Here is a 16,931-nt window from a genome sequence, read left to right on the forward strand (position 1 = left end):
AGAAGCGGTGGGCATCCCCCCACCCAGTGCGACAGGTAGGATGTGGAGACAGAGAAGCCGTACCTGGGAAGACCCTCGTCCTGCCATTCTTCCTTCACATCCACGTTTTCCATCCGGAGCGTGGCTTCAGTGGTCCCCATGAGAACCGAGGAGAGGCGCTGACGTGAAGCAGAGATGAACCCTGAAGGCGGGTCAAACGGAAGCCTTACTGGACGGTCATCGTACTAACAACCCCCCGCCCACATGTGGCCCTTCCGATCAACATGCAGAATGTTGCATTCTTCATTACACGGAATCACGGACCAGCCCCAGGAGATTTCCCCAGGTCCCAGGTGAGAAAACAGAGAGGTAGAGAGCTGATGACCGCCACGTGTCACCAGGTGTCAGCCCACCTCGCTATGAAGCTCTGAAGTCCGTTCTTCTTAGGGCTCATCATCCCTCCCTTACCTTGGATTTAAACTGGGAAGCAATAAATCCAACTAAAATCATTTATACTAAAGTGTTAGTGACTAATATACTTAAACTTCCTCGCTGGGACTCTTTTTTGGTGTCTTTTTAAAGATTTTTAGAATTTTTATTTATTTATTTGAGAGAGATCGAGCGTAAGAGCGAGAGAGCACAAGCAGAGTGAGAGGCAGAGGGGAGAAACAGACTCCCCACCGAGCAGGGAGCCTGATGCGGGACTCCATCCTGGGACTCCAGCATCATGACCTGAGCCGAAGGCAGGTGCTGATCCGACTGAACCACCCTGGTGCCTGGGGCAGATGCTTTCAAAAAGGACCGGGTTGACCCCAGCCCACCTCTACCTTCTCCAGGCTACCTTCCCTGCTCCTTTACCCCCAACAAAGAAGCAGGTCTCGACCCCACGACCTCAGGACTAGGGCCTGCAGCGTGGAAAGAGACTGGGGCTGGAAGCTGGGGTCGTAATTCTTACTAAGCACAAAACACAAATTTTGTTTTTTATTTTTCTGAGGAGCTGGGGACCGGGGGGGGGGGGTGGAGACAGGCAGCACCCTGAATGGTGACTCCCCCGGTCACCCCTCCCAGCTTCAGCAGCCCCATCTGCAAACCGAAAAGTTGCACCAGAAAGGAGCTTTATGTAATACCTTTTTGAACATAACATTCCAGGATCTTAAACTTGGTCAACTCCATGGGTTCCACGCTTTGAAACCAGTGGCTTCCAACTGCAGATAATGTTGCCCTCGCCCCTTAACCCAGGAGACACTTGCCAATGTTTACAGGCATTTTGGTGTCCCAGCCTGGGGAGGGGGCTACTGGATCAAGTGCGCGGAGCCCAGGGATGCTGCTCAACACCGCAGAGGGCTCAAGATGCACCCCCCTCAGGACCAAGACTGATTCAGTCCCAACCGCCCGTAGATCTGAGATCGAGAAACCCTGTCTTAATTGCATGCTCGGGAAGGGAACTTGGGCTGGGCTTGACAGTCACTACAGAGGGCTCGCTGTGTCCTTGCCGCCCATCCTCCAAGCAGCTCCTGGGTTCTTACTCGCACACACCAGCACCTAAGCCTTCCCCCCTCCCCCGCCCCGTCCCCGCCCCCCATCCTTCCAGTTGCCGAGGCTACCCCCCCTGCAGAGCCTACCCCCCTGCAGAGCCGGTGCAAGGCGCTAACGTTTTGGGCGCGGAGAGCAGCCCCCGTGGGCGGGGTCTGCATTCGCGGTTGCGGGTCCGGGTTGAGGTCGGGAGAGGGAAGAGGGAAGGCCAGGCGGGGGGGGGGGGGGTAACTAAAATTAGACACCCCCCCTCCCCCGCCACACACACTTGGGTGAGAGTTTCCCACTGGATTCTTGTCACCGTTCTGAATGTCGTCATTCATTCATGGAGGAGGGACAGTAAGACGCAATACGCCAAAAAAAAAAAAATTAAATACATAAATAAATAAAACATAAACATCTCTTCTTATGCCGGAGGCGAGAACAACCGCCCAGAACCTTGCTGCAGGGGAAAGTTCGGGTCCATGGAAATTCATTTCCTTTCGGGGGAGAGCGAGGTCTCTGCATCTGTTTTCCTTATCCCGAGCCGGGTGTGACCTCAGCCCCCAGGAAGCATAACCCCCCCCCTCAATCCCACCCACGGCCGGGACCCTGGAGCCACACATGCCGGCCCCACGATCCTCTCAATGTGGGGTGTGGTGGGTCCCCGTGGGCCCTGAACACGCCTGTCCTAAGATCCCGACTTCACGTTTGAGGATGGAGAATGAGGCTCGGCTCGGTGCTGTTGAATTGCCGGTGTGTCACATCCAAATTCAGACGGGGAAGGAGGAATCCGTGCTCAGCCTTCTCCCCTCCTCCCCACCCCATAGGCAAGCCTCTGTGTACACATCTAGCAAGTCTTTTTATTTTTTCCTCCAAATCCGCTCACGGTGTTATAAATAGGGAGTGCACAGAGATAGGACGTGTACATCCCGGTCTCTTAGGAAGCGTCCCAGAGAGAGGCTGAGGGTTTTATCAGCCTAATCTCTAAGCACGTCCTGAAAATGGTGCAGTCCTCCGCCGAGCAGGTGCGCGGCGGGCACGGCAGGCGGACTGTGGGTGTGTGTGCCTGCGGATGGTTTCCCCGGGCACCGGGAGACATGGCTGTGTGGCCGCCCGGAGAATCACAAGACCGCGGCTCGCCGCCCGCTCCCACCCGCCCCACCTGCCAGAAGGGGCTTTGCGGCCGCGGATGCCTCGGGACAGACCTGGCCCGGCGGGCTGCGAGAAAGGAAGGCAGACTCACCTCGGAGGCCTCCGCCGGTTGCGCGCAAACAAAGGCGAGCCCGGCGCGGAGGCAGCCGGACACCCCTCGCCTTCGGAGCGCAGTCCGCGGCCCTTCAGAGCATCCGAGGAGGACGCGCGCAGGGGCGGACTCCGCACCCGGGGAAGGTCACCCGAGCGACGTGGCGGCGCAGATGGGCGCTTTCGTCCGGAGGTGGGGGACGGCTGCAGCGAGCGGGCGGCGGCCCCTCGGCCGGCCGCGCTCGAGGCCCCTGCGGCCGCCGCGGACCGTGCCTCCGAGGTGTCTTCTCCTCGCCAGCTCGCAGCTGGCGGAGGCTCGGCTGCCTTGAGACAGTTAATTATGCTGCTTTTGTGTGCAGGGTGGGTGAGTGGGGGCAGGGCCGACCGAAAAGCACAGCCCCTGCCAGAATCCGGTGCTCCCCATTGGCTGAAAGGGAGGTATTTCCAAGAGCCTCACCAGGGGCAGAAGCGGAAATGATTTCCCGATGGCGCATCACAGATTTAAAAACAAAACAAGGAACAAACAAACAAACAAACAAATAAACGACAGCCCTGGCCTCATTCCCTAGATTAGGAGCGAGGGAGAGAAGGAGGGGAAATAGCTTTAGGACCCCATTCCCAGGGTCCCTAGCCGGCCGCTCCCTGTGGACCGAGCCGCGCGTGCCGAGGACCCAGCTGCGTGCTGGGGAGGCCGAATCCTCCGAGACACACTTGCTGGGGCGGGGGGTGGGCACCGAGGGAAAGGCGCCCCCTGCAGTTGTGCGCCGCAGGGGCCCTGCCTTGGAGGACGCATGAAGAGTGCAACCTCTAAAATCCGATCAGAAGGGGGTTCGAACCCTGGCTGGGAGGGGGGGTTCACACCACGAGCGGGGTGACACCACGGGGTGAGTGATCTTACCTGCCGGGTCTCAGTTTCCCCATCTCTGAAACTGAAACATCATGGTACTGGCGTTTGGGCATGTCACGAGATGATGTAGGAGAGCGCTTCGCAGGGCGCCCGCGAGAGCTTCTCTACTGGTTTGTGTTGCGACGTCTATTTTTAGACCCGTAGCGGGTTGAATGGTGGCCCCCACGAGACGTGGCCATGTCCTAACCTCTGGAACCTGTCGTGAATCTGACCTTATTCGGAAAAGGGGTCTTTGCAGACAGAATTAGGAATCCAGGACTCTCATCTGGAGATGAGGTCCCGCAGATTTACGGTGAATCCCAAATCCAACTACAATTGTCTTTACAACTGCAAACCAAGGAATGCCAAGGATCGCCAGCAATCCCCAGAACCTGGACAGGCATAGAATGGATTCTCCCTCACAGTCTCCAAAAGCAACCAATCCTGTCAGTACCTTGAGTTTCAACTTCTGGCCTCCAGAACTGCCAGAGAATAGATTTCTGTGGTGTTTTTTTTTGGCGGGGGGGGACCTGCACCTGGTTTTTGATACTTTGTTACAACAACCCCAGAAAATGAACCAATCCCTCCACCCCAGTAGGAGCCCATGCCTATTGCTTTTTCACTTCAGTGGCTTTTCAGCTGTTCTGTAAACACATCCCACCACAGGGCCTTTGAATCTGCCGTTCCTACTGCCAGGAACACTCCTCTTACATTATTCAGGAGTCAACTCAGAATTAATCTCCTCACAGAGGACTTCCCCAACCACTGCTATCTTGCCCCTCACTCCCATACCCCATTCCATTGCCCAGTCTGATTTTAGTATATACATTTTTTAAAAATATTTTTATTTATTTATTTGACAGAGAGAGATCACAAGTAGACAGAGAGGCAGGCAGAAGGGGGGGAGCAGGCTCCCCGCTGAGCAGAGACTCCCCCTCAATGTGGGGCTTGATCCCAGGACCCTGAGATCATGACCTGAGCTGAAGGCAGGGGCTTAAGCCACTGAGCCACCCAGGTGCCCCAAGTATATACATTTTTAAATTGTGGTAAAATACTCGTAATATAAAATTGACCACTTTAACTGTTGGGAAGTGTATAGTTCAGGACATTAAGCACACTCGGGACTCCCATGGCTGTGCAACTATCCCCACTCTCTATTTTGAGAACTTCTTCATCTTCCCGAACTGAAAACTCTGTCCCCATTAAACTAACTCCCCATCTCCTGGCCCCAAACCCCCACAACCTCTAACCCACTTTCTATCTCTGTGGATTTGCCGGTTCTGGACGTATCATATAAAAGGAGCCATACACGATGTTATTTCTTTATGTCTGACCTCTTTGGTTGAGCATAATTTTTCGAGGGTCACCTGCATTGCAGCGTCAGTGCTCTGTTCCTTTGGATGGCTGAAGAGTATATTCCACTGTATACATGAGTCACATTTTGTTTATCCGTTCACCAGCTGATGGACATCGGGGCTGTTTCCACTGTTTGGCCGTTGTGAGTAGTGCTGGTGTGAACGGGGCGTACACAGACTTATCCAGGTCCCTGTTTTCAGTTCCTCAGGTACATGCCTGGGAGTGGAATTACCAGGATATAGAGTAGGTCTGTGTTTCACTTACTGAGGAGCCTGATTCCCCCCACCCTGCCAACAGCACTTACCAGTATTTGAGAGTATTTACTTATTTCTTTGTTTATTCTCTGACCCCCAGCTAGATTATAAAATTCAAGATAAAAGAGACTTGGTTGGTCTTTTAAAAATATATATTTAATTTATTTATTTGAGAGAGAGAGAACAAGCAGGGGGAGTTGCAGGCAAAAGGAGAAGCAGACTCCCCACTGAGCAGGACCCTGGGATCCCAAGACCCTGGGGAACATGACCTGATCCAAAGGCAGACACTTAACCGACTAAGCCACCCAGGTGCCCCTGACTCGGTTGATCTTGTGCACAGCCATGTTCTCTTCAGAGGGCAGCAGCACCCAGCATAGAGGAGACTTCTAGGAGATGCAGGCGGAATGTGTGGATGCTGGCTCCCCTCATGGAGGTAAGACAGTACTCTGCTCACGTTGCTGCTTCACTCACTGCATCATGGTCTGTGCTCTCCAAGCCCAAGGCAGAAAGGTGTTGCCCCAGAGCAGGGGAGGAGAGCCAGAGCCTCCTGGCTGGAGGAGGTGGAGCTCTGGGAAGAGACACTTTAATGTCAGTTGAATGGGAAATCCAGGCCAGTCTTTGTGCTGGGCACTAGGGTCCAGTGTGTGAATCAGAAAGACTTTGCTTTTGCAGAACTCCCATTTGGAGAACCAGATGGGCAAAGGAGTCTGGGCTGATTTAGAGGTTTAGTTTGGAGCAGAGTGGCTTGGGGAAGGGTGCATGGGAAGACTTCTCGGGGTGGTGGGTGGGCAGTAATGACGTGAGTTGGGCCCTGAGGATTGGACAGGAGTGGGAGGGATGAAGAAGCAGGAGAAAGGCATTCTGGACAGATTTACAAAGCAGCGGTCCGGCCCCTACGAGAGAGCACAGGGAGCTGTCCGTGGTGCTGTGGCCACGGCAGAGCAGCCATTGCAGAAACCAGGCTTGGCTCTTCTTGTAAGGTTTATTTTTAATGGTGGTTAAAATACACATACATAACATAACATAAAACTTGCCTTTCTGATCACTTTTAAGTGTCAAATTCAGTGGCATCGATTACATTCACAATGTGAAACCATCCCCACCAACCATTTCCAGAACTTTTTCACTTTTCCAAATCGAAACTCTGTCCCCATGAAACACTAACTGCCCCGCACCTGAGGTTGAGGTTCGCCATTCTCTCATAAGTTTTTCTTTTCCTTTTTAAAAAAGATTTTATTTATTTATTTATTTATTCATTCATTCATTTGACACAGAGAGAACTCAAGCAGGGGGAGTGGGAGAGGGAGAAGCAGACTTCCCACTGAGCCCAATGCCGGGCTCGATCTCAGGACCCCCGGATCATGACTTGAGCCAAAGGCAGACGCTTAACGACTGAGTGCCCTGCAGGCGCCCCTGTAAGTTTCTTGAGATCAGAGATGTTGCACTTTGTGGTTGTTGTGTCTCAAGTCCCTAGACCAGTGGTTCTCACCGTAGGGCAGGGATTCTGCCCCTAAGGGACATTTGGTGGTGTCTGGGAACATTTTTGGCTATCATGACTTGGGGGATGGAGACGATGCTGGCGTTGGGTGGGTACAGACCAGAGATGCTGCTCCACATCCTACGATGCACACGACAGGCCCCCCACAACGGAGAATTCTCTGGCTCCAAATATCAACAGGATGGGTTGAGAATCCCTGTGCTAGAGAAACACGTGAATCATAGTCTGTTCTCACTGAACGAGGTTGAGGCAATGAAATTGCTGAAGCTCCTTGACTGTCCTTTTCCTGACTTGCAAAGGGGATTAATACAAGGACATTCATGCCCCATTATTAGTTGCTTCTGTATTTGTAAATCTGCCTACTGCCTGAAATTAATCTGTCATGTTTGTAACCTCCAAATCAATACTCCCGGTGTTTTCAGGGTCATTGCACACAACGCAGAGTGGTGAAAACTTCAAGTGCTGGCCATACATGTTCCCAGCTGGGCTTGAACAAAGCACCATTTTGCCAATTTATTCCAGCCCAGGTTGTAAATGGCCCCTTTCGGGATCCATTTATTACCACGATTTTTGCATTTTTGCCCTTTAGTTGGTGGTTTTGCTGTTTCCAGTGGCCCCCGCATGCAGTGCTGTCTGGTGTTTCTGAGCACAAGAAGGCTGGGGTGCAGCTTACAGAGAAAATATATGTGTTAGTTACACTTTATTCAGGCATGAATTATACTGCTGTTGGCTGTTAACGAATCGACCATGTGTATTAAATAAGGTGTCTTTAGACAGAAGCATACAGAGCACCAGATTATGTGTTGATGAGTTGATGAAAATATTGTGACCAGAGACTCGCAGGAACCTACCCCAGGCTTTCCCCCAGGGGCCATACTTCAGCATTCATTCTCACTGGGTTTGCTGCAACTTTATAAGACAGAGCTGCTGCCAATAATGAGAATGAACTGTATCTACTTCTAAGGGCTACTGTAAGGACCAGATAAGATCGTGCATGCAGAGCATTTAACACTTTTAATAAATAACATGGTAGGGGGGAGGGAGGGAAAGATATTTTGTAATCCAGAGAAAACACTGAAACAGACTTGCTTTTGTATAAAGCATGTAGCCGTCCTTGGCTCCTCAGAGCTGCAGGGATTTGGAGGGACGCCCTGTGTAATTACCACTCTGAACTCTAGCCAGGGCATGGTGGGACAGTGGCACTTGCCAGACCCACTCGATTGTTCCTGGTGACCACACATGGTCATGAAGACTCAGGTGGAAGAATGCCATCCACTAAACCACCCATACGGCTTTCCTTGGTACCCTGGGCTTGCCATGGTTTCTGTCCAAGAATTAACTAGCCCTGTGCCCGCTTCATATCAAGGAGGAAAGGAATACCACTCCTCCACAGTCGGTGCATGTACTGTTTTTTTTTTAATTAGTTTTTAAAAATTGGAAGTAATTATAAATTCACATGCACTAAGAAATAACAGAGATCCTGTGTACCCTGTCCCCCCATCTACTCAATGGTAAAGTCTTACACAATTATAGCACAGCCTCACCCTTGCTTTCCATACCTGGAAGCCAGATGTCCTCAGCACGAGGTCCCTCACGTAGCCCTTGTAAGGCGCTTCCACTCCCCATTCTCTCCTCCCCTACCAATCACAAATATGGTCTCCATTTCTGTAATTTTCACGTTTCAAGACTTTTATGTAAATGGAATCACGAGAGTATGTAAAGCGCGTAACCTTGTTGCACCGGCCTTTCCGCATAATTCTCCAGGGCTTCATAAAAGCTGTGTGCGTCCGGAGTGGACTCCTTTTTCTTGCTAAGTAGCCGTCTCTTTATCTGAAATGTGCAGAACAGGTGAGCCCGTGTAGACGAAAAGTAACTAGTGGCTGCCGGGGGCTGGGAGACTGAAGGCTGATGCAGACGGTTTCTACTCCGGGTGATGCACATGCTCTGGAGTCACGCAGTGGCGATGGGCGTGCAACTGTGCCCAGGGACTGAGACCACTGAGCCGCACACTTCCGAGCCCAGAGTGCGAACCGTTGCACTGACCCGCGCACCGCAGGTGGGTGAACCGCACGGCCCGCGAACGCCGTCTCGGTCAAGAACGAACTCTCCATGTGACTCACACTTGGCTGTGGTTTCTCCGCCTGCCACGGGAGCCGGGGCGTTCTCTGTAGGGCGTCCCGGGCCCCCACCCACTCCTGCCAGGAGCCACAAAGGCGCCTAGACCCTGCCCGCCCAGTGGCAAACCACTGCCCCGCTCGACCACTAATTTAGGGCCAGCAAGTTTTAGGTGCTGAGTGGGCTCTTAGAGGGTGCCCAAGGGACAAGCAGGGCGTAGCCGCATCAGGAGGGCCACCTGCACCCAGCAAGAGCGGTCAGCGCAACCCCCAACCTACCCAAGTAGGACACAAACCAGAAGGATCTCCGCCTCCAGCTCCAGCGGTTGAAGGCTGGGCGGGGCTCCAGGAAGGGGCGGGGCTCGAGGCCGACACCCCGGATGTTGAGCGGCCGGAGGGAAAGAGGGACTACAGGAAGGGGCGGGGATTGAGGCGGGGGCGGGGCTCGAGGCCGAGTCGGCCGGCAGATGTGCAGTGGGAAGCGAGAGGGCCCGAGCTTCGCGCGGGGTGGGCGGGGCCTGGGGCGCGTGGCGGGGCGCGAGCGGCACGCGGCGCGGGGGCGGGGCGCAGGGACGTCACCGCTGGCGGCCCCGCCCCTTCGCGCCTCGGGTCCGCGCGCGCTCTGTGGAGACGCCAAGATGGCGGCAAGCGACTGCTCCGGCTTCGCGTGGGGCGCCGGCCCACAGTACAGGTAACGGCCTCCGCGCCGCCGCGCCGCCGGCCCGACGCGGACCCACTCCGGCCCCGGGGAAGCCGCGGGCCGGCGTGTTGGCCGGAACCAGGCGGGACACCGGCTGGGAGGCCTGCGCCAGCCAAGATGGCCGCGCAGCCGGGAGGCCGCGGCTCGGACTGTGTGTGGGAGGGTGAGCTGGCGGGCGGGGGGTCGGTAGCAGAGGGGGCGCTCGGGGCTGAGGGGAGGGCAGCGGCCCCCGAGGCGGGCACACCAGCCCGAGCCGGGGGCGGGGGGACGCTTGGCCGCAGGGTGGCCGCGGAGGGGCCGAGCTGGCGGGTGGAGAGACCGGGGCTGCGGGGCGTGCGGGGCGGTTCCGGAGGGCACCGGACTGCGCAGCGCGCGGAGCGGAGGCCGAGGCGGCGGAGCGGGGAGTGGGAGGGGACTTGATCCTTATTTGGAGGACAGACAGGCCTGGCAGGGCGGGGGGGAGGTGGGGTCGGGGGTACTGACCCCTGACGGCGGGGTTGGCGCAGGAACTCAGGGACGTTGGCGAGGGGGATGAGGCTTGATGGGGGTCAGGCGGGGACTTGGTGGGGGGGGTTCCAGACTCGCCTTTGCTGGGGGAGAGTCCTGGCACCCTATAGGAGGGTGGTGGGCCCTAGAGGCTTCCCGGGGAGGGCGATGGGGGCAGAGATCGGAAGCCGCCGAGGGAAGGAGGGATCTCTGGGTCGAAGCACGTGGGGTGTGCTGCACCCCCAATGTACAGATACCCCCACGCTGTTCCCAGGGCCTGTCCTCGGAGCATCTCTGCCATCTCCGTCCTTCAGCCCGGGGCAGGGCTGCAGGGCTGGCGTCCGGGGCGGGGCGGGGCGGGGCGGGGAGCGCCACCCTGACCCCGTCCTTCTCCAGCTGTAGCCGGGCTGAACCTCACAGGCCGCGAGGACGCGAGGATGCAGACTGCCCATTGCACCGCCGAGACACGAGTGTGGACCGCCCTAGGCACCTCTGCTGCACGTTTCGATTTCAGCTCGTAGAAGACAGATGCGTGGACAGTTAGGGCCGAGCTCTCAGCCCCGGGGGGTGTGATCTGCGTGTTCTTTCCTCCGGGGTCGCAAGGGGACAGAGCAGGGCTTGGGAAGGAGGGCTGTGGACGGGAGGAGGGCTCCTCGTGTTTTCTGCGCTTGGAGTGGCTTCCGAGGTGGGGTGTTCGGCTAGTCATGGATTTTCAGAGGGGGCCTGCCCTTTCAGCCACACAGTGTTTTTATTTAGCCTTCTTTGTTTGCCCTCGGGGTTACTCTGCTGCTGGTGCTTGATTGCAGCGGGAGGCTGAGAACCGTGCACTCTCGGGAGGGCTTTACCTTCTGTCCGCTGGCAAGTGCGTCTTTCTTTTCTTCGTTTTTCTTTCCCGGTGCATTCTTCAGTCCCCAGTGGGAAGTCACTTGGATGTCACTGATTAAGAGTGCCTTCCCGGGGAGGGGTGCCCGGGGCGCTCAGTCAGTCAAGTGTCAGACTTTTCAGTGTGTTCTCAGGTCATTCTCCCAGGGGCCTGGGGTTGCCCCTTGAGTGGGGGCCGCACTCAGCGCAGGATCTGCTTGTTCCTCTTCCTCCCCCTCGGCTCCTACCCCTGCTCCTGCTCTCTCTCTCAGATAAATAAATTAAATCTTTTTTTTTTTTTTTTTTTTTTTTAATGATCTTCCGGAGGAGGAATGGCGTACTTGCATTCTGGAGTAGATAATTCCTGGGCTTCAGCAGGTGCATCGGTCCGTTATTTGCAGTAATTACGTACGCACTTCAGCCTCGCTGCTGTCTGTGTGCTGATGTCGGGTGACACCGCGTACTGACGTGGATCGAAGGACGTGAAACTACCCTGAATGAAGTGCCAGACTGGTCTGTGCTTTGGGAGGGCGCCTGGGTGGCTCAGCGGGTTAAACCTCTGCCTTCTGCTCAGGTCATGATCTCAGGGTCCTGGGATGGAGCCCCACACTGGGCTCTTCACTCAGCGGGGGGTCTGCTTCCTTCCTCTCTCTCTGCCTGCCTCTGCCTACTTGTGATCGCTGTCAAATAAATAAAATCTTAAAAAAAAAGAAAGAAAAGAAAGAAATGAGAAGCGGTGCCCAGCTGGCTCAGTCAGAAGATGGGACTCTTGATCTCAGGGTCATACGTTCAAGCCCCACGTTGGTTGTAAAGACTACTTAAAAAAATAAAATATTAAAAAAATAAAGTAAATTTAGGGAAAACTGAAACATAGGTATCATAGTAAAATAAGTAATAGTCTCACAAAACCTTGAAAAGAGATCCTCTGCATTATCTGAATGACTTTAAATAGACATTTTCTTCTGGGGTAAGTGACTTTGCTTGGAACCTTCAGCTGCCTTTAGGATGTATTCTTATATAATGTGCCATGGGAAGACTAATTAGATGACAGATTTTGGGACTATATGCCAACTTTTTGGTAGCATTTGAATAATAGTATTTACAAAGCCTGTTTCAGAAATTGTCAAAGTGAAGACAACAGTTTTTTTCTTAGAGGAATTTTGAGTAGGTTTTCTTGGCTTTTTTTTTTTTTTTTAAGATTTTATTTGACAGAGATCACAAGTAGGCAGAGAGAGAGGAGGAAGCAGGCTCCCCAGCAAGCAGAGAGCCCTATGTGGGGCTCGATCCCAGGACTCTGAGACCATGACCTGAGCCAAAGGCAGAGGCTTTGACCTACTGAGCCATCCAGGCGCCCCGTTTCTCTTGGCTCTCTTGGCTTTTAAACTTTTTTTTTTTTAAATTCCATTTATTTAGAGAGAGAGGGAGAGACCACAAGTAGTGGGAGCAGCAGGCAGATCGAGAAGCGGGCACCCTGCTGAGCAAGGAGCCGGATGGGGGACTCGATCCCAGGATCCCAGGATCACCACCTGAGCTGAAGGCAGACCCCCAACCGACTGGCGCCCCTTGGCTTTTAAACTTGATAACCACAGCCTCGGATAGGAATAATTCCTTATATCATTGTCCTCTGTTAGTGTGGGGTTCTGAACTTTTTGAATTGTTGGTCAGAATTGGATGCACATTCACTCTTGAAGGTATAAGCAAAGTTTATGATTACTTGTTGGTATGATGAGTCGCAATTATTGTATATTATGTGGTCTTTTAATTAAATCTCCTTGGGCTTTTTCAGAAGTAGAGTTAGTGCTGCAGATATCCAGAATGAGGGATTAATCCCATGAGAAAAATTGAATTGGGCAGCGCTTCTCATGAGTCCCAAGTGCAGTTTTCAGTGTGAGCAGCTGGGGAACTCCAGCACGGTTCTGTATGTGTTTAAATCACTTAGGTGATGGAAGCATCTAGAACTCGGAGCTGTATGTTGGAGTGTGGAACAGGACAGTCTGGCCTCCGTGTTCCATTTCCTTCCCTCTTGGTTCAGCAGTTCTGTGAGGGTCCACGTGCACGGGACATCTGGCTGCTTCTGCCTTCGCGCTCTGGTGAAGTCTGAGTGAGGCAGCGGCTGGCTTTGGGGTAATGCTTGATTTCCCGTCAGGTGAAGCTCTCTTCTAATAAGCTTTTGAGACGCGCTCTCTCACTCTCTCTTTTTAAAGATTCATTTACTAGAGGAGGGGGGCGGACACAGGGAGAGGGAAGAGAGAATTGCCAGTGGACTCCCCGTGGAGCACGGTACACAACGCTGGGCTCTGTCTCAGGACCAGTGAGTTCATGACCTAAGCCGAAACGGCAAGTGGGGACTCTTAACTGACTGTGCCGGCCAGGCACCGTGCCAGCCAGACGCCCCTCCAGCGGCTCCTTTCTCATTGGAACGTCATTGGTTGAACCGAGCGTTGGTAACTGGACGTCTGTCGTACTTGCTCATGAGAGCCTCACATTGGCTGTCGAGTCCTGCCTCCCTCTGTCAACACAAGAGGTACATGTGTTAGACCAGGTGACAGTGGGGGTTTCTCTACCTCTGAAAGCAGCAGGAGAGGGCTGGAACCACACATGACCCCGCACCAGTCCCCAAACATTGGCTTTCATCCTCTGGATTCACAGCAGTAGACGGGCGTGGCCTTCGTCGCCCTGGTTGGAAATTCTTTGGCTTGCACTGCTTCTGGGGGGTGCACACAGAATGCTTTCTCTTTGGCTTAGCCGGCATAATGTCATCAAGACAGCATTTTGAAGCATCTGCCTGACAGGCTAACCTTGTGGCCACCCTCCATGTGGCGACCACGGTCCTTTGCAGAAAGATACAAGAGTTGCCAAGCCCAGAATCCGGCTCACCCTGGAGGCTCAGGAAACGCCCGTCACCAGCTTCGGGAATCCCTGCCTCGGAACATGGCACCGCCCAGTGTCTCTGCCTTGAGCCAGGCTGGCCCCGATTGAGAGCTGGAGGCTCTTGACTACAGTTTAAAGGAGGTTGCAGATGGGGCTGGGGAGTGGAAGTCTCTGTCATCTTCTCAAGACCCAAGGTTTAGTTTATCAAACCCCTTTCCAGTACATTGGAATGTTTTCTGTGGGTTTCTGAATCTGAAATGAGCATTTCTCATGGAGAAGGTAGTAAGACTTTCATAATTTACTTATTGTCATTTTTAAAAGATTGTATTTATTAATTTAACAGAGAGGGAGAACCAGAGAGTGCAAGTAGGGGGAAAGGCAGAGGGAGCGGAAGAAGCAGGCTCCCCACTGAGCAGGGAGCCTGATGCGGGGCTTGATCTCAGGATCCTGGGAACATGACCTGAGCCGAAGGCAGAGGCTTTAACCCACTGAACCACCAGGCGCCCCTTAAATAAATAAACTTAAAAAAAAATAAAACGTTTTTTAAAATCTGAATTGTTATGAGTATGAGTGTATGTGAAATGTATATTTTGAAAATAAAAAGCTCGTGAACCGAAGTGCCAAATGAGACCATCACTGGCTGTTCATGTGAGCGCGTAGCCGTGAGCTCACGCGATCTTACCGACAGATTTAGGCGCGTCCTTCCCGATGAATGTCTCCAGCGACCACAGCAGCAGTGGGCATCAGATCCCCGCACGCCGTCTGAACTCCGAGTGTTCCTCAGCCCTGTGGATCATCGCACGCGCCTGGAGAACTGCGCAGAGGTCAGGGTGCGCCGCAGCGCTGGGGACCCTTGACCCGAGAGAGTTCCAGCTGTGGGGTGCTCAGTGGGAGCGAAAGTCGGGCTTAGCTTGTGCCATGGGGGCAGTGCTAGGACAAGGGCAGGTCCACGAATAGGTGAAGAGCTTCGTTCTAGGAAGGATCCGGGAGATCAATGATACCGAGTGAGGTTTCTCACCTGCTGTGATTGCGGGAAAATAATTTTTTCCCCTCAGACACTGAATGTGTTTGGGTGTGTGTGTGTGTGTGTGTGTGTGTACGTTTTTCTGCCGAGTGTGAGCCGCTGGCAGCGGTATACAGCGGAGCTCTCTGAACGCATCATTACCTGCTGTAGGTTGCTCAGACAGACCCTTCGGAAGTGAGGGCCACGTCCCGGGTCCACGTGTCCTTTCATGGTGAGCCTGCGGGGACAAGCGACAGCACGTCACTCAGGAGAGCCCTGGTCTGAACCGGCCCTCCTCTGCCCAGTCCCTTCCGTCTCCAGCCCTCGCTGGCCCGGTCTGTCAGGTGACTGAGCGAAGCGGTGTCAGCGGGTCTTGCCAACCTTGCATTCTAAAATCTGATCTAGACGATGCGCTCCCTGACACCCTGCCTCCCTGAAACAAACACTTAGACCAAGAAACCTCACTGTTGGGACTGCGGCCCTCAGCCTTGCAGCGCGGCAGCGCGCCCTCCCTCTGAGCAGCAGCGTCCAGCTCTGTTAGCGCCGGGCTGCGGCGGCCGGCGAGCCGGCAGTCTGCACCGAGAGCCGGTTTGGGGCTTTTCATTCCTGTTCCCGCCCGTCACCGTCGGAAGTTGGCAGCCTGCCCACCGTGTTTGAGTCTCACACCTGCCTTCGTCAGCCCGGGTGGTCGGCTCGTTGCTCGCTTTATTCACTATAGCTTGCCGGCATTTAAAAATCGGGAGACTTTGCGGGGCCTGGCTGGCTCAGGCGGAGGAGCGTGTGCCTCGATTTGGGGGTCATGAGTTCGAGCCCCATGTTGGGTGTAGAAATTACTTAAAAAAATTAAAAAAATAGGGGTGCCTGGGTGGCTGAGTTGGTTAAGTGTCTGCCTTCGGCTGAGGCCACGATGATCCCCATGTCGGGTCCCTGCTCTGCGGGAAGTCTGCTGCCCCCTCGGGCTGCCACTCCCCCGCTCCTGCACGCGCGTGCTCTCTCTCCAACGAACCCATAAATAAAATAAAGTAAAATAAAAAATGGGAGAGTTCAGACAGTGTGCGGGGAATCTGATACCCACACTCAGCGGAAAAACCCCGATTTCCAGTCTTGCATAAGGTCGGGAGACCTGGCAGCCCCGGTTGGTGCGGGCTGCTGGGCCGCGAGAGCTCCTGCCGAATTGTCCTGCCGTCTCAAGAGAACTCTTCGCGGTCTGCAGGCCAGTACACCGCGGGCAAGGAAGAGGGAGGGGCTTGCTCAAGGCCCCAGTGAGCGGAGCAGGACTGAAGCCATCCCGTTGGCCCGTGGCTCTCCCCCTGGTTCCCAGGCTTGAGACGTCTGTGACGCCAGCTCCGTGCTCCCGCACAGCCCTCTCGTGCTTCGGCTCTCTCCTCTGCCATCTTGCTCGAAAGGAATGTCTCCCTTGAGCCTGCGGGATTTGAAGCCCGGGAGGTGCCTGAGTGCCGCCGCGTGCAGGAAGGTCTGTGCCGCCGCGGGCAGGAAGAATCGATCACTTTCCCGAGAGAAATGCCGCGTCGCACGGGGCCAGCGTAAACCTGCCGTGTAACCTCGGTGACTGCTTTTTGGCACCCGCTGTTCCAGCAGGGATTCTGAACCCGGGGCCTGCGAAGCCAGGGTGACTGCAGGCGAAACTGCCATTTCCAAGGAGTCGGAGGGAAGGAAGTCTCAGCTTCCGCCTGATTGGAAACTGAGAGAAGGCGAGGTGACCAGTGACCTCCCATCAAGGGGAGCCTGAGCTGGGCGGGGTGGTCTCCCTCTGGACATGTGGCAACGAGCCTGGGAAGGAGAAGCTGCCTCTCCTGGCCTGGGCTGCTTTTCCCCCAAATGCAAGGCTCGATCCCCCACTCCAAACCTTGGTGTCCTCGCCTGTTTTCGCAGGTCTGAGTGTCTCAGTGGCACGTTTGACACGGGGGCAGGTCACTCTGGGGTGGGCCCCATGGGGGGTGGAGCAGCATCTGTGGCTGCTGACCTGGCGCCAGCAGCACCCCAGTCGTGACAACCACAGATGTCCCAGCGTCACCCAGTGTTCGCTAGGGGCAAAGTCACCCCGGGTGAGAATCCCTATGCCAGATTTCCTAGGTTTTGGCAACTGTATGGGCCGTGCCTGTGGGAGGTCTTTGCCACGAGCTGTGTTTTGGCTCGGTCAACTCT

General features: G+C 54.7%; 2 protein-coding genes and 2 long non-coding RNA genes across 7 annotated transcripts in view; 2 read left to right on the top strand and 2 right to left on the bottom strand.

The window, feature by feature from the left end:
- ATCAY (ATCAY kinesin light chain interacting caytaxin) overlaps positions 1-3,827 on the bottom strand; it is a 28,407-nt gene extending 24,580 nt beyond the window's left edge. Inside the window, exons 1-2 of one of the 2 annotated variants that reach the window (XM_004771410.3) lie at positions 3,635-3,827; positions 64-181 (exon numbers count right to left, since the gene is read on the bottom strand). In XM_004771410.3, the coding sequence (XP_004771467.1) occupies positions 64-140 (77 nt within the window). In that variant the 5' untranslated portion in view covers positions 141-181; positions 3,635-3,827. Of the gene's footprint in view, positions 1-63; positions 182-2,737; positions 3,412-3,634 lie in introns of those variants that run through there. The other variant, XM_004771409.3, reaches the window with a different exon arrangement.
- A 2,869-nt stretch (positions 3,828-6,696) lies between these two features.
- LOC123394452 lies at positions 6,697-9,218 on the bottom strand. Of its 2 annotated transcripts, none has more exons than XR_006609235.1 (2): positions 9,124-9,218; positions 6,697-8,560 (listed from the first exon to the last, which is right to left on the bottom strand). It is a non-coding gene; the product is annotated as an uncharacterized LOC123394452 (long non-coding RNA). The 2 variants fall into 2 exon arrangements; XR_006609233.1 differs by having other exon boundaries at positions 6,697-8,871.
- A 74-nt stretch (positions 9,219-9,292) lies between these two features.
- The window catches only part of ZFR2 (zinc finger RNA binding protein 2), a 36,378-nt gene continuing 28,739 nt past the window's right edge, over positions 9,293-16,931 (top strand). For both annotated transcript variants that reach the window (XM_045086576.1, XM_045086580.1), the window contains exon 1: positions 9,293-9,535. In XM_045086576.1, the coding sequence (XP_044942511.1) occupies positions 9,312-9,535 (224 nt within the window). In that variant the 5' untranslated portion in view covers positions 9,293-9,311. The remainder of the gene's footprint in view (positions 9,536-16,931) is intronic.
- Positions 9,543-14,180, top strand: LOC123393723. Its single transcript, XR_006608525.1, has 4 exons — positions 9,543-9,707; positions 10,451-10,569; positions 11,219-11,404; positions 12,831-14,180. It is a non-coding gene; the product is annotated as an uncharacterized LOC123393723 (long non-coding RNA).

The sequence above is a fragment of the Mustela putorius genome, unplaced genomic scaffold (assembly GCF_011764305.1).
Source record: "Mustela putorius furo isolate JIRA1106 unplaced genomic scaffold, ASM1176430v1.1 tig00000095_pilon_pilon_pilon, whole genome shotgun sequence".
Classification (NCBI taxonomy): domain Eukaryota; kingdom Metazoa; phylum Chordata; class Mammalia; order Carnivora; family Mustelidae; genus Mustela; species Mustela putorius.